Source organism: Nipponia nippon, unplaced genomic scaffold (assembly GCF_047370975.1).
Source record: "Nipponia nippon isolate SJK-2023a ecotype South Korea unplaced genomic scaffold, ASM4737097v1 scaffold_15, whole genome shotgun sequence".
NCBI classification, from domain to species: domain Eukaryota; kingdom Metazoa; phylum Chordata; class Aves; order Pelecaniformes; family Threskiornithidae; genus Nipponia; species Nipponia nippon.
In genome coordinates, this window is record NW_028262331.1 from 729,958 (window position 1) to 750,627 (window position 20,670).

The 20,670-nt window shown below is 57.9% G+C and overlaps 1 protein-coding gene across 8 annotated transcripts in view; it reads right to left on the reverse strand.

Annotated features, from left to right (window-relative positions):
- Positions 1 to 11,621, reverse strand: part of TSPOAP1 (TSPO associated protein 1) — a 71,284-nt gene extending 59,663 nt beyond the window's left edge. For all 8 annotated transcript variants that reach the window (XM_087751745.1, XM_087751746.1, XM_087751747.1 and 5 more), the window contains exon 1: positions 10,957 to 11,621. In XM_087751745.1, coding sequence (XP_087607871.1) covers positions 10,957 to 11,268 — 312 coding nt within the window. In that variant the 5' untranslated portion in view covers positions 11,269 to 11,621. The remainder of the gene's footprint in view (positions 1 to 10,956) is intronic.
- Positions 11,622 to 20,670: the final 9,049 nt, after the last annotated feature.

A 20,670-nucleotide genomic window follows, 5' to 3' on the forward strand; every position in this document is an offset into this window, starting at 1 on the left:
GCCCTCCCTACCAGCCTCACGCAGTGTCCCCAGGTGCCACCAGCCTTCTGAGCCACCAGGAGGGGATGGCAGGTGCCACAAGTTGACAGGCCTTGGGCAGAGTGGTTTGCAGGTGTCCACCCTGCAGAAATCCCAGGGTTTGAGAAAGCCAGAGTGAAATGCCCCATGGGAAGAGATTGTACTGCTTTCCACTTGTGAGACAGCAAAAATATATTTATTTTCCTCTATTCTTCTTTTTTCCACCCCTAGGCACAAAGGCGCAGTTACTGCTGCAGTCCCCGGGGCCATCGCACCACAGCAGTCCCCAGGCACCTGGGTGCCCTCTCCCGCTCTCCAGTGACTCAGGGCTGCTCCCAGGGGTGGTCAGGACAGCCCCAGGAACCAAGGACTTCCCCAAACTCAGCGGCCTGGGGGAGCCAAGAAGGTCCCCTGGGATCCAAGCACCCTGCCCGGTGCAGTGCTCTGGGCCCAGAGACCCAGATCCTGTGGCATTGGTCCCATCCCTGCTGCTTTACAGGGACAGTGAGGTGACCCCAAGAATATTTCCCTATTGCTGGCTCCAGGAACAGCAAAGCACTTCCTTGGGCTGGGCACCCATGCAGGGGATGCTGCGGGACAGAGCAGGGTGGGTGCATGGCATGGGGGGGGGGTCCTACCAGCATCTCCCGTGCCGTGCATGGCAGCGCCTTGGGCTGGTTCACTGCCACCATCCCCAGAGCCAAGCAGGCAGCCCCTGGGATGAAGTCAAAATGCATTATTTCCATCTTCTTGCCCGCTGCCGAGAGGCCTTGAGCTTCTTGTCTGTGCTTGCTTGCACTGAGACAGGCTGAGCAAACTCAGCCAGCGACTTCTGCGCTTGGGATAGGCGCTGGAGAGCTTTTGCGGGGGAGCTGATGTGCTTCTGCGTCTCCCCATCAGGCAGCTAGGACTTCTGACATTGTCAGCGCCGGGTGTCTGCAGGGGACAATGGGCACTTCCAGCATGGCAGGGGATCTTTGGGGGACTTATATCCAAATTTCTGTATTTGAAACCCCTTTTCTGTAGCTATAAAACATCTTCATCGGGGCGGGATGCAAAATCTCACAACCACTCAACCTCATCCTACGGGGCTGTCGCCAGTTCAGCCCAGGTTCCTTGCCACGACTCCAGAGCCCGTGACGTGGGAAAGCCTGGGATGTCCTTTCCAGTTCCCTGGGTGTTGCAGGACCTGCGGGCGAGGTGCCATGGAGCGGGAGAGCGTGGCTGTGTGCTCCAGGCTGGGGCCAGGCACGCAGCCAAGCCTCCCCGCTGCCAGCACGTCCCGCTGCGACTGCAGCTCCTTGGGGCTTTGCCCAGAGAGGCACAAGGGGCATCTGCAGCGAAAAGACGTGGAGGCAGGAGATCCCTGCCGTGCCAGGACATCTGTCCCGCGCAGGGACCTCACTGCCCAGGAAAGCTTTGCCAAACCTTCCCCCCGGCACTGAGCCGGCGCCGGCTGCGTCGGCTGAACCCTCCTCCAAGACCGCATAGAGCCTGGAACCGAAGGACTGTCTAGACGTCATCCCACGCTCATTAAACATTCATTTCCTATAATGAAATAGCTTTTAATTTATTAACCGCTCCGCTGTTCCTCAAGGTTCCTGTGCTGCGCGGTGCAGCCCTGCTGCAGCCCACACTCACGGCCCCATGGACGGTGCTTTTTGAAGGGAGCTGAGGAAATCATTAGGGAGAAGAGGCAAAGAGGCTGCCCCTAAAGCAACTCTTCTTGATAAAGACAAGCAGAAGTGCCAGCAGGAGCCGAAATCCAAAAGCATCCCTCAGTCGGGGAGGTTTTCAGCGAGCTGGAGTCTGCAGGAGCTGAGGCAGAGCTGACACCGCGGGGTGGCAGGGAGGGTCTCCGGGAAGTCACGTCCCCCTGATCAGGAGCATCCTCGGCCACTAAATAATTAACACAAGTGCCATGTTCTTTAGCCATGGGGGAAATTTTCCTAAAACCAGAGCAAGGTAGGAGAAGAGCAGCAGGGACGCTGAGGGAGGAGAGCAGACCGCAGCTCCCCTGTGCAGCAGGCACACAGCTTTGAAGCCTCTCGTTACAGGGAAATCGTCATCATCTCTCGCCTCTTTTGGCAGGTAGAGCCCAAAATAACAGTTTCTTCAGGGTGCTTTGAGAACGAGCAAACAAAGAAAAGCCTCAGCAGGGCAGCTGCAAGAAAGCTGCTGCTTTTTCACCTGAAAACTTCAAAAAACAATGGAGAGCTGCAGCAGTTTTTGCAGGGAGAGGTGCCCAGCCAGGCTGCTAAATGGGTCACGCAGTCAAAATCCCCCTGGAGCACCCAGAATCCAGTGCAGTCTTTAAAGTCCTGCGGAAAACTTGCAGGAAGCCATTTGGGTGACAGTAAATCAAACGACGGCGAGCACGACAGACACTGCCTGTGGCGGCTGCTCCGCAATGCGGCTGGGGCTGCCGGTGCCTCGCAGCACGGCCCGGCACGGCCCGGCCAGGAGGGCTTCCCCCGCGCCAGCCCTGGGGAACCTGCCAAAGACTAAGCCCAGCCTTGTTTGAAAATCCCTGCGGAGAAGCAGACGGGGAGGAAGAATTTACCAGGTGGCCCCACGAGCGGGAGGTCTCAGGTGGCCTTTGGAAACAGGCGGTCTCATGACTGATTTTAAACCACATACAATTGCAGGATGTATAAAACATACACAGTTGCAAGATGTCCCTGTGGTGACTTGCCCATCTCCAGCAGATATGGGTCCAGCTGCCGGGTTTGCTTCGCAAAAGCCGGCTCCAAAAACCAGCCCCCCCTTTGCAGACCTATTTCCTAGGCGAAACGACACCAGCTCTCCTGCTACCTTGGATGTATTAAACCCACCACTTCTCCTTCATTTGACATCATTGTCACCAAGCCTCCACCACGTCAAAGCCCTTTAGCTGTTCGTTCCAGCTGACTTTGGTGATTAGTTTCCTTAACTTCTCAATCCTTGCCGCTTGGAAATGAAACCTGTCATTGCTGATCCATTTTCTCCTCTTCCATCCAGTTTCAAGGGAATCGGCTCCCTCACAGAACAGAGTTATTTTCCATAGGCAGCTCTTCTGCAGTGCCCTCGCTGCATGTCAAAAGCAAGACAAAAATAGCATCACCTCCCGTTCGGTCAGTGAGCGAGAGCAAAACCCATCCGCTGCCGGCACGGACAGCAGGCCTCGCGCCGCGGCGAGCATCATCCCAGCGGGGGTAAAAGGGATATTTTTGTTAAAGGTATGGGAGAAGCAAGAGGCGTGCCTGGGATGCAGTCATGGTTATTCTGCCACTCCTGTGGCAGGCAGCCTGTGTCCCGCAGCCCTTGTTCTGCTTCCTTCACTTTGCACCGGGTTCCCGGTTTCAGACACCACCGGCTCTCTCCTTCCGTTGACTTCGTGGCACTTCCCCACCAGCTCCTCGCCCTCGCGTTGCCAACTCCCGTTTCCATGAGTCAGCGTTTTCTGCCGCTGCCCGTCCCTCTTGCAGCCTACTACTTGCCCTTATTTATGCGATTTCCTCATTTATCTGATTGTTATCACCCCATGTAACAAATTCACGGAAGAAAAAATCCATCCCAGGCTATTAAGTTCAAAGATACTGCCTCCAGCATGGGAAGTGCTGGAGCCACAAATTGCAAGATATGAAGAGAATATTCGAGGGAACATTCTCTATATATTTGCTCTTTCTTACACTTCCCCAGGCGTCCTCTCCTGTGCACCCTCTGACCACTGCCAGCTCTTCATATGCTCCTCACAGTGTGTTTAAATGAGATATGCAGCTAAAATTGGAGCCTTACAAATTCGCGTCCTCTCTATCTTTAAAGCATCTTATGAAAGCACCGTCATCGGTCCCAGGAAAACAAACCCAGCTACTCCTGGAGGAGAAAAATCAGCTCCGTAGCCCTGACCACCCTGGCTCGGTCATCCTTTGATGAGCTCAGCTTCTCCAGTCTCCCCAACCAGGGAGAAATTAATGTTCCTGCAAAACTGAGACAAGGAGGAATGTGAGTGGAAAATAAACTCTCAGGGCAGAGGCAGAGCGTCAGCGCTCCAAAATCCATGGCTGCAGCCGGGTCCAGCGTGCAATGCGGCACAATTTCTCACCTTTAACAGCAAATGCGAAATACAAGAGGTTTTGCAAGCAGATGAGAGAAAATGCCACCGAAATACCGCACGGCTGGTGGAGAGGCAGCTCTGAACCGCTCCTGACGTACCGCGCACGCGTTTCTTCATCTTTCACAATCAGACATAAACCAGGGCAGTCGGTTGAGAGGGACAGAGAATTTGGAGAAACCCTTTCCTTTCCCTGAGGCCAGCCTGTCCCCACGCCGCAGAGCCCAGCATCGAGACCCGCGGCAAGCAGTGCTCCAGGGACGGACCCAGCGGGGAGTCTGGCAGGGGAAGGTCCTGCTCAGGGTGCAGGCGCTCATCTGGCTGAACAACTGCTGGTCTCATCAGTCCTCAATTTGCTCCTCGCCCTGCTCTCCAGTGGGGTACGGAGACCTGTAACCCATAGTCCTTCCAGCTGGCCGTCACCTGCCTAAAGCAGAAGCGTGACAAGGCGTGTGTGGCCCCGGACAGGCTTTCCCCAGCTGCAACCCAACCTCTCTCCACACTAAACACAAATCATTTTGCAAACTGGGGATGTATGCAGCCAGAAACTGCAGCTGGTGATTGCTGGGATATGATCCATCTGGGTTACCAGATAACCTGCAGCACGGGGTTGTGCAAAGCAAGCTCCTCAAGTATGACAACAAGATCACCTTCCTACCCTTGGTCGCTCTGTGAGCCCTGGGCACCCCCATGTCCCTTGTAGGGTCCTTTCCCACCTACACACCTTGTGAGAAAGATGTCTGCATTTCGTAGGACGAGAAACACGTACAAAGCCTGTTCTACCAACTACCATTGTAACACTGACGTACAAGCTTCTCCCTTGTCTGTTATCAGCTTTTAGAAAGATTTGGCCTAGCCCCGCTCTGCTAAAGCAGGACCGTGCTCCATCCCCACCACAGTCGGGGGACACTAACGGCATCTCTGTTCCATCGCACAGCTTGGAAATGTATGAAAGCCCGGCTGTATACCATAAAACCTAGTCTGGTTGTAAAATTCAGGTGCCCGATGAGGAGCCAAGACAGCCAAGCTACCTTTTTCCCCCATTGCAGATTTTTCTGGGTGCTGCTGAGCAAGTCATTGAATCTGCAGAGAAGTAGGCTCGAGCACCAGTATTTCCACTAGAAAAAAGCAGAACGTGGAAGAAGTGGGAAGCAAATGTGTTAACATCTTCAGTGCAAACACAGAAAGACTTCGCAACCCCTGCTTCTTGCGTACTCCTGCGCACTGCCAACCATTTGAGCTCAAACACGGGTATTGGCTTCCTATAGAAATTTTTGAGGCTTTCTGTTGTTTAGGTCTGAGCAAAGGTCAGCCTGCAGCTCCCAGCACCGCAGGCTCAGGCCCAGACAACCCCAAGGTCTTTGTAGAGCATCTGGACTCCTTTTGGACGCCACATGTCAGATAATTCTATTTTGTAAGCATGCAAAAAAAAAAAACAACCCCAAAACCCTGGGGAAGAGTGATAAAATTTAGCTCTTTCCAGGCTTGGTATTTTGATGGCTGGAGCAGGGACGATTGTTCTCTGATATCTCATCTTTCTTGTAACAGAAACTCTAATCCAAAGAAACACTCCCTAGGAAGGCGTGAGACTTTGGTACTGACGAATGCACTTGGGAACAAAGCGCCTGTCCACGGCGCGTGGCCCTGGGCTGTGTCAGGGCTTCACCCTGGAAAGCCACCGAGCTGCAGTTCAGTAAATCCCCTACCCATACAGAAGCGCCACTGCCCTCTGACAGGATCGTAGCTTGAAAAGTTAATACCAGGTCTCCTTCCCACTTCAAAGCCTCAGCAACGGTATTTATGGTCTCTCAAGTTTGCTTTTATTGAGTGGAGAGACTGGATTACCTACCGTGTTCAGCTCTGAAGAGGCAGATGTGCCCTTCCACCTTGGAAGATACATCAGGGAGCTAGAGCGGCAGATTTTGTATGCACAGCTTAGTTTTTGCCCAGATATCTGCTCCACAGTTCTCCCCCAACTCCAAATTGCTCACAGTTTCCCACGGCCGAGAGCACCTTTTCTGCTTGGGTCACATTGGCTTAAAACCTGTTCTAGTTGCCCAGGCTCTGGCGTGTTGGGAACGGCGTTCCTTGCCCCTCTCAGTAAAGCAAGAACGCAGTTGGGGCAATTATAGGCTTTTGTCCTGGACTGAGAAATCTCCAATGGCTTTAACTAAGCTAAGACGTTAAGCTAAGGCTTTAACGTAGCTAAGAGATGGAGGGAACAAATCATCCCCTTGCACCACTCACAAGAGCCAGAGGTGCTGCTCAGTGGTCAATATGGAAACGTGAACGGCCAGAGCAGCACAAGACTTACAAACTGATGCCCAAAAGGGTATTTTCCCAGACCTGCTAAGCAGATGGCTGGGATGCAGAAAGCCTGCACTCAGGGCAGGAGGAGGGCAGGGAGGCTGCCAGCATTGCACGTGCCATTTCTCTTCATGTTATTCCAGCAGGAAGGAAGACTACAGCCATAGGACACCCAAAACAAGGAAGCAAAGACATCGCTTCCTCGCCAAAAATTTAGAGAGGGTGAAATGAGAAAGACGCTGAGGCGAAAGATCACGGTGCAGTAATGGCCGACACCGACATGGTGTGACAGCCCTGGCCCAAAACCAATTTGTCATCACCAGTCCAGAGGAGCCAAGGACACAGTGAGGAGGCAATGGCTGGTGTTCCTCATCCTCCACGTCCTACACAAGTGACCTGGCCAAGCCATTTGGACATGTCTTTGTACAGAGGGTATGAGCTTACTTAGAAAGATAGTTGAAATGAAAATCACCTCCCCCTTCATACAGCCTCGCTTTGCCTTTTCTTCCATTCGTTCCTACAAATAAAGTCGCGCTGGCTCTCCGTGGCAGGCAGCTACCTGAGGTTGGCTGTACGTTCATCGTGCTTGCAGAAAACAGCACCAAGGCATTTGCATGAGGCTGAGCATTGCCAAGACAAGAAAAATTAATTTACTCAGATTTTGAGCAAGATGGAGTACACTCTTTTTCTAATTGGGATTGCGGGAAATGGTGTCTGTAACAGCAAGAACTGGCTTCATTGCCCAGGAAGACCTTCTCGCCCTACTCCCATCTTTTCTTCTGCTGACCTACCCGTTCTAGTCAAGGGTACAGCTCTACACACCCTCAGACGTTAAATGAATAGTTTTCTATCTTTGCCAATGGAAAATCTGAAGCTCTTGAAATGCCACAGATTCCTGCAAAAGGCACTGAGCTTAGTGTTAAATGTAGCTTGGCCTGACCACTTGACAGGGAGGATCTTCTTACTGTGTCTGTGCTTTGCGTTATTAAGCCCCACTGGAAGCAACAGGTTCTTTTGTGGATATTTAAATTCCTGCTGACTGGGGGGCTCCTTGGTTTAAGCATTTTCAGTTGGGTTTTATGGATTTATTGAATATTCTCAGCTCCATGTAACCTCAAGGGAAGCTGAGGCTTGGCTTTTAAGAAATTCAGATCCAAAGCAACCTCTTAAGATTGAGAAGTAGTCGCGATAGCCAGCTCCGAGCACCCTAGCTGTGCTCCTTGCTTGTGCGGTTCTTGGGGTGCCCGAACAGGGACGTGGTCAGCCGCTGAGCTCATCCCTTCTGTAAGCGCGGCTGGGGGGACGAGTAACCCTGGAAGGGAAGGGTGCAGGGAATATGCAGAAAGTGGATGACCTTGCTCCTCTCCCCAACTCCAATTTAGGGCACCGGGAGAGAGCCTTCGCTTCAGCAACCCACTCCCAAACCATCCCGAGTTTCCAGGGCCAAAGCAGATCCCACTGGAGCAGCATCCCATAGGAGATGCAGACAACTGAGCTCTTGTGGGAAGTGCTCTAAAATCCGTCTGACAGCATTGTGGGAACTTTCCAGGTTCCAGCCAGACTGTATCTGTGCCACTTTAACCCCATTCTTCCTACACAGACAATGTTTTTCTCCTTCTCTGATATTCATTATTCTGATTGAGACCCTACACCTGCAGTGCCTGGAGATTCTCAGGAGGAAAGACATTCCTTACTGCCTGTGCCTACAGGGAAATTTTGGAAAGCAAGACCAGAGCGATTTCAAAGGCCCAGGAGCAAGAATACGTTCGTGAGAACAAGCCCCCAGGTAGCATTAGTAACATGGTGGGACGCACGTCTGTGCCGTTACTCTGCAGAGGAGGTAGGAAACCCTGCAGTGCATTGCAGGATGCAAAGACACACAGCAAACAGATGGGAAGCCACGGGCATGAGTCGCAACAAGGGAAATTCCCACCAGACCTATGGAGAACGTTCTTCTCCACGAGAGTGCTGCAGCTTTGGGATGGGGTTAGAGAGGTGGTGGGATGCCAGCCCTTGGAGATACTCAGCACTCGCCTAGACAGATGCTGAGCACCCTCCTCCAGCTCTGGAGCCAGCCCTGCTCGGGGCCCGGGCTGGACGGGTGGCTCCAGCTGTGTCCCCCAAGCCACCTCCCTAACTCCAGAGATCCCTTGCCAGCTCCCAAATGGGAGAAGGGCAACAGCTCTCCACCTTTGGCACTCAGGAGGGACCTGAGCAAGAAAGCTGAGATTAACTTGACCTATGGATAGTCTTAGCATCTGCCCATAGACTGTCCCTGAGGGAACGGCAGAGCAATAGTGGCGGAGACTGGGACACACGGCAAGAGCTTCATCATAAAATCAACATCTTTAATCAACTCTGTCAGCGATGAGCCCTCAGGAGGCTCTTCCCTGCACCAGGAGATTGCTCCCTGGAGGCAGCTGTCCTGTTTGCATAACGCAGCTCTGACATCCCAAGGACAAATGGCCTAAAGGAAGCCCAGCTCCGGTGGCAGCAGGACACACGGCGTCCCTAGCACTTGTCCCAGCCCGGCTTTTGGAGGGGAGCTCTGTAAGCATCCCCTCGCCCCCAGCTGTAACACAGCACCTTGCTCCCTAGGAAGCAGCTTCGAGGATGTGGCTTCCACAGCCCAGCAGCGCCAGCACGTGCTCTGCCAGGGACAGCAGCACTGGGCTCCCTCCTGGGTCCGAACTGGGAGCCTTTCACATCACTAAAGGCATTTAACTTCAGGAGGAAATGCTGGATTTGTTCTTTTTCCAGGAAAAGACAAGTTAACCTTTCTGGGGATCAACATCAACGTTAAGGATGGTACCACCATGGTACCACCAGTACCACCACAGTAACATCACGGTACTACTGCGGCACTACCACAGTTCGGCAGGGTACCATCAGGTACCACAGTACCCTTGCTCTGATACTGTCACGGCACCATCAGTACCACCATGGTGCTGCCCCGGTACGCTGGTACTACGATGATACTCCCATGGTGCTGCCACAACCCCGTGGGAGTGGGAAGGGAAATATTAATCATTCACCAAGCCAGGAGCCTCCAGGACCACGAGGAAAACACTCAAAGCAGCCCAAGGACCAAGGAAAACTGGATGGCAGGTGCTTAGCACTCACTGCCATAGAAACCAAGCGGGGTCCTCACCCCCTCACCACCACCCATCTGCACGGCTGGTGCACGGGGGACCCACCGCAGGGATCAGCTAGAGCTGGGCGCATGGCCCCCACCCCACGGGATGCTGTTTGGCCGCTGGAGCACCCACAAACACCCCTTTGAACCAGCCACCCGCCCCCCTGCCGCTCCCAACCTTCCCACCCAGGCTCCGTGCCTGCCCCCTCCCGTGCCAGCCGGCTCTCCCAAAGGGAGAGAAGACAGTAAGTTTGGCACAACCAGTTTGACTCCTGGGATGAATAGAAAAGAGGGGTGGGAGCAGAAATCCTTCCCATTCTGCTGCCCCATTTTTTGGCTGGGGTGCTTCTGGAACGGCCAGGGGCTGTGGTCAGAGACAGGCCGAGGAGCGCATGGTTCAACGTGGCCTTTCCCTAAGCATCACGGTAAAACAGCCCTGCAGAAAAGACCCATAAGAAACTGTGCTTGAGTGAAACCATTTTTTCTCTTGGTGGGTTTCCAGCAGTGCTGTTTCTCCCGCGGGCCGGCCCAGCCTGCTCTCCAGCCCGGCTCAGCAGCACAGCGCAGGCTTGGCTCAAAAACCTCCTGCTAAACCCCCATCAGCTGTGCTCAGCTCTTCTCCCCTGTGCTCAAGAAGAACAGGCCAAGAGCCGATTTCTCCCCTATTCTAAAAGCAGCGCAGAGTGACCCCAGATCCCAGGGGATCCCGGGAAGATGGCTGATTTTACCCGTGGGAAAGGAGGGCAAGCTGTCCTAAGCAGGACCAGCTGATGAACTTTTGTGGCCTGGCTCAAGGAAGTGAGACTCCGAGGGACCCTTTGGGGCTGTTTTTGGGGAGATGCTGCAAGGGGCCGGGCATCGCATTGCCTCCAGGTGCCCCGGTGCTGTCTGCAGGGACAGGTTCCCCTGCAGTGGAGGTGCCCCGAGCCCTCCTGGGCTACCCTGAGCAGCTCTGGAAGGGGGTGGCAGGGAATCATGTCCCTGTCACTACCTGCAGAGCCATTGATGCTGCCGGAGCGAGGAGATGCCGCAGGGACAGCTCAGCCTTCGCTGGTGCAGGGGCTGTGTCTGCACCAGGCGGGCTCTGCCCAGCGCCAGGGCTCCGGTGAGACCCCGCACCAGCTCCAGCACCAGCCGGGGAATAGGCAGCTGGAAATCCCTGCGGAAGGGCGGCGAAGGCAGCAGCTCCTTCTCTCGCGGGCTGGTGCGTGGCAGCGGCTCCGGCAGCCCCCAGCCCCACAGGGAAGGTTTTGGGGGTGGCTCAGCCGCAGCCAAGCGCAGCTATTTCCCATGCCCGTCTCCTACCAGGGTAACATCCCCCCGACGCCCCAACGCCTCTCCCCCCAAAACGCGCACCGCCGCACCCCACCTGCCAGCAAACGCACCCCGGCAGCCCCCTTACCTGGGGGAATCTGTCTGTCCGGTCGCATCCGAGCCCATCCATCGCTCGCAGCGGCCTAACGAGCTCCGGTGCGCAGCGAACCCACTGGGGGTCTGGAGGGGGACCGCGGAGGGTCCCCGGGGACGCGTCCTGGGGCTGGGGTGCTCCGGCCCCCTCCGGCCCCGGGGACAGCTGGCGGCTCGCCCTGTCCCTGTCACCCCCCGCGCCTCCACGCGTGTCCGGGGCTGGGCAGGCGGAGGCCGCGGGGACGGCATCGCCCGCTGCCGCCTGCGCTGGCTCCGCACCGGGCACCCCCGGCTCCGGCTCCTGCATGGTTGGGGCAGGGCGCTGGGCTCAGCCGCGGCCGGCGAGGGCTCCCCGGGGCTCCGGGAGCCGCCACGGAAAACCCGAAGGCATCAGAGCCGCCGCGGCGGCGGGAGCAGCCCGGGCCGCGCTCCCTCCCGGCGGGGACGGGGACGGAGGCGGCGGCAGCAGCAGCATCCCTGCGCCGGGGGAGGCTCCGTCCCCGCCTGGATCCACTGCCGCCCCCCCTTGCACAGCGTACAAAGGCTGCTGCCCGCTGCCCTCAGCCCCCCGCCGCCCCCGGCCCCATGCCCGCCCGGCCCGGGATCAGGTCGCGGAGGGGCCGGGGGAGCTGCCAGCCCCTCACCGTGGCTTCGGGCAGCCCCCGGCGCAGACGCTGCCCAGTCATCAATATTAAACCGGGCCGGGCACCCCGGGGGGGGGGCGCCGCCAATAGCGGCGGCTCCGCCGGTTTCCATGGCAACGGTGCGGGAAAGGGGTTTGCTGCCTATTGATGAGGCAGCGGGGGTGATGCGGGGGGGGGGGGGGGGGGGCGGCCGGGCTGCCCCCCCCAGCCCCTGCACCCCATCACCCCCCTGCACTGCAGGGTTGGGGTCCCTCACAGCCCCCCGCACCCCGTCACCCCTCTGCACTGCGGGGTAGGGGTCCCTCACAGCTCCCTGCACCCCATCAGCCCTCCACATGCTGGCATTGGGGTCCCTCGGAGCCCTCTGCACCCTGCTGGGATGGGGGTTTTGGGGGCACCAGTGACCCACAGCACCCTGGGAAAAAGGATCCCTTTTTCCTGGGAAAGCCAGGGGGTTTTCCCCCCCTTCCCTCCCACCCTGATGACCGCTGGGGCAGCTCAGCTCTGCCCCGGGGATGCTCGCACATCTTCCCTCGGGGCGAGCAAAACCTCAGCCCCCACCAACACGGCCCAGCCTGTTGGAAACGGCCCCCTGCTGAAAACCAGGGGCTGGGCCCTGCCTGCAGCCTGCCCAGGGCAGGGGCTGCGGTGGGCAAGGGGCAGAGGGTGGTGGGAGCATGCGATCCAGGGAGACAGGAGTTTGCAGCATAATGCTGTAGCAAAGCGGGGCACTGCCATCGCTGAGCACACCCAGAGCAGGCAGACACGTGCTCCCTCTCTCTCTGCCTCCTCCCTGCCTTGCTGCGTCTTTGATGAAGATCGCCTCATTCATCAGGCTGCACTGTGCTAGCAGCGCTCAGGGGAAAGCCATCAGGCCACCCTGGGGGACATCTGGCTGTCCTTGCTCCCCAGCCCCCTTCAAAGCTCGACCCGCTGCAGAGCACGGTTTGACGATCCCAAACCCAAGAGGGGTGGCACAGCCCTCACACCCCCACTGAGTGGCTGGGGACAGGGCCTGCCTCCCCACGTCCTTGCGTGTGGCAACAGCTCCCAGTGCCGCCGCTGGTGCCTCCCCACCGCGGGGTGGGGACAGCATCTGGCGTTTTGCGGCACGTCGCTCCCTTTGCGGTCACAGCTCCTGCAGCAGGAGAGCCCGCTCTGGGCCTCCTGCGCCGGGGGAGGTACTGCGCAGGGGGGTCTCTGGTGCCCCTTTCAGACACCGCTTTGGGAGCACGTCCTCGGGGAGCTCCATCAGCACACCCCAGTGTGCACCGTGCAGGTGCGTCAGCTCTTGAAACGGGCGCCATTGGCTATGCGTCACCTCTGCCTGAGCAGAGGCACAGGCAGATCACCACCAAGACAGTTCTGTCTCACCACTATGCAAAGGGTGTGGATGACCCCCTCGGAGGGAGCCCTGCGCTGTGGGGAGCTACCACCAGGTCTAACAGTCTCGCATGCAGGAGCCTGCCACCCCACCCAAATCCCAGATCTCCCAGCCGCCTGTTTTTAAGGAGTGCATGTGCGTGGTGGGGGAAAGCACCAAGCTGGTGATGAGCAGCAAATGCAGCCAACAGACCAGAGGGACGATTCCAGACAACTGATTCCACCTTCCTGCGTTTTCTGGTACTTGTGTACCTTCAAAACACCAGCTTAAGTGACCCCTTCCCCTCCAGGCACAGCTCAGGATGAGTCCCACCACCTCCCGCTGCTGGGTTCCCCCTCAGTCCCTGCCCATGGCTCTCTTGCCCCTGGGGAGACACCAGGCAGGACCTCCGGGTGCTGCACAAGTGTGGAACAAGGCCCGGGCGCTGCACAGCTCGCTGATGAGAGAACAAGCGGGCTTAATTAGCAGGAGGCAAGAGCCAGCAGTGGGAAGGGAAATGCACCGCTGATAAGATCGCATGGTTGCGAGCAACGCGCACGCCGCTCACGGTGCAGCCTCCTTGGAAACCCTGCTCCGACACATCTTGTTTTGCACTTCCACTGCCATGTGCTGCTCGCTGTCTCTGCTTGTCTCATCTGGGACGTGCTGCCACCACGGTCCCCTGGGCAGCTCTTTGCTTCTCCCACTCGCTCGTGCCAGACCCACGTGGCTCCATGGCGCTCCCAGGACCTGCTACTCTGGAGAAAGAGGGGCCAGGGACAACCCAGGCTCAATTCTGGATCTCCCACAGCCTTCACTGAAGGGCCCAGTTAGGTGAGGTGAAGGCACTGGAGGGGATGTCCACACACCCCCCACCACCAGCCCTGGGGAGAAGGTGTCTCCTGGGGCCCTGAACATGGGAAGCTGGAGATGATCTTTCACACCTTGGCCAGCCTACAGCTATTTAGCCAGCTAAGTCATGGCTACAGACCATCCTTAGAGAGGAGAGAAGAGAAATTCGTCTGGGCTGCTAAACAAAGACTCAGTGGCTCGGGAGCTCCCGAGCTGCAAGTCAATGAAGTCTTCATGAGAGCTATGGGGATAGGGTGCCACAAGCACCCCTGGTCTCCCAAGTATCTGCTGCGGGGCTGTGCTCCCTGTAGAGGGATGGGCCAAAGCCCTTCCTAGAAAGATCTTTGAAGCTCTCCCAGGACAGGGGAAACCACAGGCTCAGGGAAAGGAGGTGATGACATACAGCAACCGATGAAAAATGGATGATATTGGAGAGCTCAAGGTCAACAGCTCAAGTCTGGGGAGATGAAAAAGGATCCCAGCAGAGCCCTCCAGCAGCACCCACTGCTCTCCAAAGGCCTGCAAGGAGCCAGGGCTGTGCCTGTTGGTGCAGGGACAGGGGTACAGCGCATGGTCCCCCAGGGCCTCCTGCCTTCTTCTGTCAAGGAGCAGCAAGGACTGGGCTGCTCCACAGTGGGCAACAAATGTAGAAGCCAAGCGTGACCCTAGCACTCACAGGCTCCTCAAAATCCAGGGAGCCATCCCACAGCTTTTGAGCAGGACACTGATAACGGGGTCCCTTAGCAGCCCCAGACAAGATAAGATGAACCAGGACCGGGGACCCCAGCCAGGAGCAAGAGGAGACAACCAGGACTACAGACAAGGCTACAGCATGGGTGCGGGGTCCGTTCAGGGAGCAGGACCAGAGACAAGCTACCTGCAACACAGATCAAGGGTCCATCCAGAAGACATGGCTGGAGACGAGCCTCTTTCACAATAGAGATCCAGGGCCATCCAGAAGACAAGACCAAACACAGGCTTACCTACATCAAAGCTCAGACAAGGACTGAAGACCCAGGGCTGAGCTTAAATAATGCTCTTGGCCCAGGGGCAGCAGGTCCACAGGGTGGGGCCCCAGGTGAGGCTGCTCAGGGCAATTAAGACCAATTAGTGCCTGCTGGGTCCCGCTGAGCTCCTCCTCTGGCTCTGGGGATGGCACTTGGCAGGGACCAGGAGGAGTTCATGGGAGCTCCCCTGTGGTCTCAGCTGGGGAAGAAAGCATGAGGATGAGCACCGGGGGCCATGCCAGCCCTGGGGGACCTGCACATGGGTGCGGGGACGGTGACATGTGTCAGCTCTCACGGGCACCTCCAGATTGAGGGGACCAGTGGGTGCCAACCCATTTCCATCTTCTTTCCAGCAGATCCCTGGGGATGGCCCCAGCGAGACGGCCCCTCCTGAGCTGACGCTGGTGCCCGCAGGAACGGGCACTGACACGAGTGGGCGCCTGCTCTCCCAGCGGAGTCCTTCAGCTCCCGCTTCCCACCTCCGTGCACCCGCCCCGTGGCCAGGGGGTTGCTGTGACACATCCTGGAGCAGCTCCAAGGAGGAGATGTGAGTGGCCATGTTGCCCACGCTCGCTCTTCCCCCTCATCTCGTCACCCCAGCAGCACATGGCTGCTGGCGGGACCGTGTCGTGGAGCAGCACGGGGACCAAACCCTGGTTAAAAATAACCTAGCAGAAAAGGGGACGTGATGGGCTGGCCCTGCCAGGGGTCGCGGTGCAGCCCCAGACATGGTGGCCCGGCACAGCGCGGTGTGGAAACACCATTACATGCACTGGGGCTGGCGCGGGAGAGACTGGCTCTGACTCCAGATGCCGACAGAGCCTGGCCGGGCGGCTGTCGGTGCCTATAGCCCTCCCCAGAGCCGCCCCGGCAGCACTGGGACGGGCACCCGCACCCTCCGCAGGACCCGCAGGGGGCTCAGCCCCAGCCCCTGCCCTGCTCGGGGCATTTCTGGGTTTGCGCAGCAGCCGGGAGCAGGGCCGCGCAGCCTCTGCGGCACCGAACGGGCAAGGCTGCGCGAGCCACGGTCCTTCAGAGCCCAGGAGTTCACCCCAATAGGGAGAGGACACGTTTCCTTGCGGGAACCTGCCAAAATGCATTCGGTACGGAGGGAAGGCACTAAAAAATGGAATTTTTTTTTTTTTTTAAAGAAAAAAGTAGCAGTTTCTGTTTTGCTGCTCTCAGCAAGAAACTTGTTTCCAGACGTCTCTCCTGGCAGTGTATGCTGAGTGGCTGTAATATTCGTAACCACAATAGTCCTCGATCAAAAACATTCGGTATTTATTCTTCCTAATACTTGAATATTCATTATTAGGAGGTGAACTTCGAAACTTTTGCATGTTAAAAACTTGGGACTTGCTTTGCCTTTCCAGCGCACAGCAAAACGAAAGCTGCTCAGGGCGGTCTGCGCTGGCTGCTTGGGGGGTTTTTTTAGCCCTTTTTTGTTTTTACTGTTTAAAAACTTGCCTCCTTGTGACCATGACGACAGTTTTGATTTGATTTTTTTTTTTCCTTCCGCATCCCCTTCGAACAGTCACAAAGCCAGGGAACGTGGGAAAGCCGGGCCAGCAAAAAGAAGCAAAACACCCCGGTCCTTTCTGGCCAGCCCAGGGAGGGGGGTCAAAGTGAAAGCAAAATACCCCAAACTCAATAAAAACACCCACGAATGCTCCCGAGACCAGCACAACAAGTTTTACAAACTGTGGAAGCTTTCCATTAATATTTGGGCTCAAAAAAGGAAAGAAATATGTATTTTTAATATTTTTTTTTCTATTTTTAGATGCCCTCTCCCACAAGCAGGAGATGGGGAGTCAAAGCCAAGGGTGAAGATGCCCAGGGGGGTGGGGAGCTGATGTTTGGGGAACAGGGACCCTGCTCCTGCGTCCCTGGAAGCCGGGTTGGTTTTAGACCCCCCCCAGGAAGGAGAGGCCAGGGGTGGGTGGCTGGAAGGAAAGAGGGACCATAGGAGGGTCTCTTTGCTCCACGTGGCCTTGCGACCATGGCCGGGGCTGCCACGGGACACGGCAGCTTTGCCGGTGAGCCTTGGGGGACTGAAGGTGAGAGCCCCACATCGATGGGCTGAGATTTGCCGGCCTCTCTTGTTTCCACCACCCCCACCCGTGGTCCCACCAAGGCTCCCCCAGGGCTTTGAACGTGGTCTCCAGCAGCGTGCAAGGTCGCGGTGCCACCCGCTGCGGGACAGCCCTGCTGCCCGTGGCCCTGGGCCCTGCAAATGTCTCTTCCCTGGTTTTGCGTTTCCCAGGAATAGAATAAAAAAGTCCACAAGTCAATGCCGAAAGAGTTTTATTTAGCAGCCTCTCGCCCCGTTGCACCCAGCAATCATTTAGCAGCACAAACCCGTCCGGGAGCCCCCGTCCGCCTCCCGTGCCTCTCTCCATTGCACGTGGCCGCCACCACCCAGCTCTTCCCAGGGCTTTGCCACGTGGAAAATGAAGATGGGGGAAGAAAATAAAATGGGAATTGGAGGCTTTGCTACCTACCTGGCCTCCCAACATGGTGCTTGCTCCGACCCGACAGGCCCCTCCGCCGCGCACATGGGGCACCGGGCCACGTGGCCCCTCTTCCCCACGTGGCCGGTCCCCAGGTGCCAGAGGGACAGCGGGGAAGAGCAGAGCATCCGCAGCCTGGGGAGGGTGGCAGAGCCCATGGGGCCGGCAGCCGAGCGCGGGCCCCCTCCCGTGAGCCAGGCACAGCCCGTCCTCTGCTCTCGGACTGCACGCAACTCGTGACAGGCACATGGGTCGCGACGGTGCTCTCTTCTCCGTAGCCCACAGTACACTCATCCATAAAGTAGGAAACACTACACCCTGCAGTGCTGTTTAGTAGTGCTTTCTACTTTATGGGTGACTGCACTGTCTCTCAGTCGGTGTCCGGCGGCTGCTCTCCTCCGGCGAAGTGCTCGCTTCCGCCCGCGCGGGGCCCCATGCGGCCCCGCCATGGGGCCACTTTCGGTGTCAGCATGGCCAGGGACGCAAATTGCAGGGCTGGTCTTGCCCCGGGGACAGAGAGCCTCTGCCAGCATCATCTCCCGCCTCGGGGAGCCGTGCCAGGCATGGGGGACATCCTCATCCCCACGGCAGAGATCTTGCCTTGTGCTCCCTCATCTCCCCTAAAACCCCATCCTGGGCACAGGGGACATCCTCACCGTGTCCCCATGGGCAAGACCCTACCTCATACGCCATCGTCCCGCCTCGAGCCATATCCTGGGCACAAGGGACATCCTCACCTTGTCCCCAAAGCAAGGAAGCCACCTAATACCCCATCCTGGTCATAGGGGGCACCTTTGACTTGTCCCCAAAGGAAGGACCCCACCTCAGACCCTGTCCTGGTCATAGGAATAAGCTGTCACTTGTCACCCAAGGTGGGACTCCACCTAATACTCCTTCCTGGTCATAGGAGACCAATTTGTCCCCAGACCAGGGGACCCCACCTCAGACCCCATGCTGGTCACAGAGAACCCAATGGCCTTGTCCCTGCTGGTGGGGACCGCACCTCAAACCCCATCATCCCCTCTCAGACCTCATCCTGGTCACAGAGGGTGTTTGCTTTGCCCCCATGGGGAGACCTCCACCTCATACCCCATCTGTTTCACAGAGGACCCCCTTGCCTTGTCCCCACGGGGGAGACCCCACCTTGAACTCCATCATTGCCCTTCAAACCCCATCCCGGTCTCAGAGGACCCTGTCTCCTGGATCCCAAGAGTGAGATCCCACCTCAAACTCCATCGTCGTCCCTCAAATCCCATCTGCGTCACAGAGTTCCCCCTTGCCATGTCCCCATGAGGGGACCCCACCTAAACGGCACCCTGGTCACACAGGACTCCTTTGCCTTGTCCCCGTGGTGGGGAGCCCGTGGCAAAGTCCATCCACGTGATGGGGACCCCTTGCATTGCCTTGTCCCCATGGTGGAGACCTCAACTAAATACCACTGGTCACAGAGGACTCTTTTGCCTTCTCCCCATGGTGGGAGTTCTATGGCAAACCCCATCCCTGTCACCCTTGAAGTGTCCCCATGGGCGACCCCACCTTAGCCCCCCACCCTTTACCAAAGACCCCTTGCCCCATCCCCCTGCCCCTGAGGCCGTGGGAGCTCCGTGGCCTGGGGCTCCCCGTGGGACCCCCCCGCGCCCCATCTGCCAGCCACATGGAGACCTTTTGATGCCCCCGTTGCCCTTCGGGCCATGTGGTGGGGTCACCTGGAAGTCCCCGTGCCCGAGGCCACGCAGATCCCAGCCCCGACAGCCTCAACTCACCTGCCCCGCCAGCCTCCATGTCCACCCGCTCCTGTCCCCACTGCCACTGAAAACCCTCTCGGTGGCACTTCTGCTTCGGGCGCTTCTCTGCCTCCGCCCGCCCGCCCGCGCGGTGCCTCCTCCCCCTGCACCGCCCCGCTGCACCCCGCTCCCTGGGATGGGTGCACCCCCTTACCTGCCATCAGCCCCCAGCACCCACTGCCCCCTTCGCGGCGGGATCGGGGCTGCGGCCGCCAGCACCCCAGGAGACCCCATGCTGCTCCTCGAGCGCCACGTGGGCGCCTTGGATGGGTCCCCCCATTACCGGGTCGGGGCGCGGGTGGCCCACGCTGGGTGCCGATGGCCCATGCCAGGTGCCCGTGGCCCATGCCGGGTGCCGGTGGTGCATGCCAGATGCCAGTGGCCCACGCCGGGTGCCGGTGCAGCAGGGTGCTGCATGGGGTGATGGTGGTGGCCGGGGAGCAATGGGCCCCTGCGGGGAGCGGGTCCGCTTTTAACCCCATCCTGCCCACGTGGCCCCGACCACAGGAAGAGCCGTAGCTGCTGAGGAGATAACGGTGCACAGTCCCACCCAGCGCCACCCCACAGCCCGACCACAGCCGGCCCAGTCGTGGGGCGAGGGGCGGCCCCTGCCAAGCGCCGGAAGCACCGTTGTAGAGCAGCCGGTTACGCTCTCCTGGGCTTCGCTGCTGAGAGCGACAAACATGTTTGTGCAAAAAAAAAAAAAAAGAACAGAAAAAAAAAAAAAAAAGGTCGTTTGCACAGGGTGACAGTAACCAAATCCACCCCCCCCCCCGACTGCCTGGGGGCAGGGATGGCCGCGCAGCTCCACTGTGTCCCTTCGTCCTGTCCTGGTGGTGGGACCTGCACAGGAGTGAGATGTTCCTGACCACGGAGAGACCTTATGGAGGGGCTGGGAGCCCAGGGTGGGGGTCTGCAGGATTCAGGGTGCTGCCCGGTGGTAAGGGTGAAGCAGGCGGGGAAACGGGTGCCAGCGGGCTGCGAGCCCTAAGCTTGCTCTTTAGGAAACTTGTCCAAGAGACCTCCTGGAGCCTCTCACCCGCTCAGTGCTCTGCAACACCAGACTTCCCCAGGCCCCAGGCAGCTGTAACGGCTGACGGGGACGTGAGGCCCCCAGGAAGAAAACCAAAAGCCGGGTTTGCAGGGTTTGCACGTCCAGGTCGCAATGGCTGCCGCTGCCTGATGTCACCGGGGCTGGCGCAGCCGTGGGACGGGGAGCAGGGGGAGTTTGCACAGCCGGCACCGCGCCGGGCGCCAGAAGCACGCCCTGCTCCAAGGCTGGGTGAAGCTGCCCATTAAACTAGATTAAAAACTACGAGCTAAATCCACAAAAGTGACTGTAAAAGGGACTGCATCAGTCCGTGCAATAGTTTTCATGCAGCTCTGCAAAAGGCTTTTTTAGGCCAACGCGATTCACTCTACATTGATAATCTGGACGGAAATGTTAAAAAAAAACACGTACTGGTGAGGTTTGCAGAAGGCAGAGGAAGAGCAAAGTCAAAAATAACCGAGCAGCGGCACAGTCAGAAGTGATTTGCCTTGAGCAGCA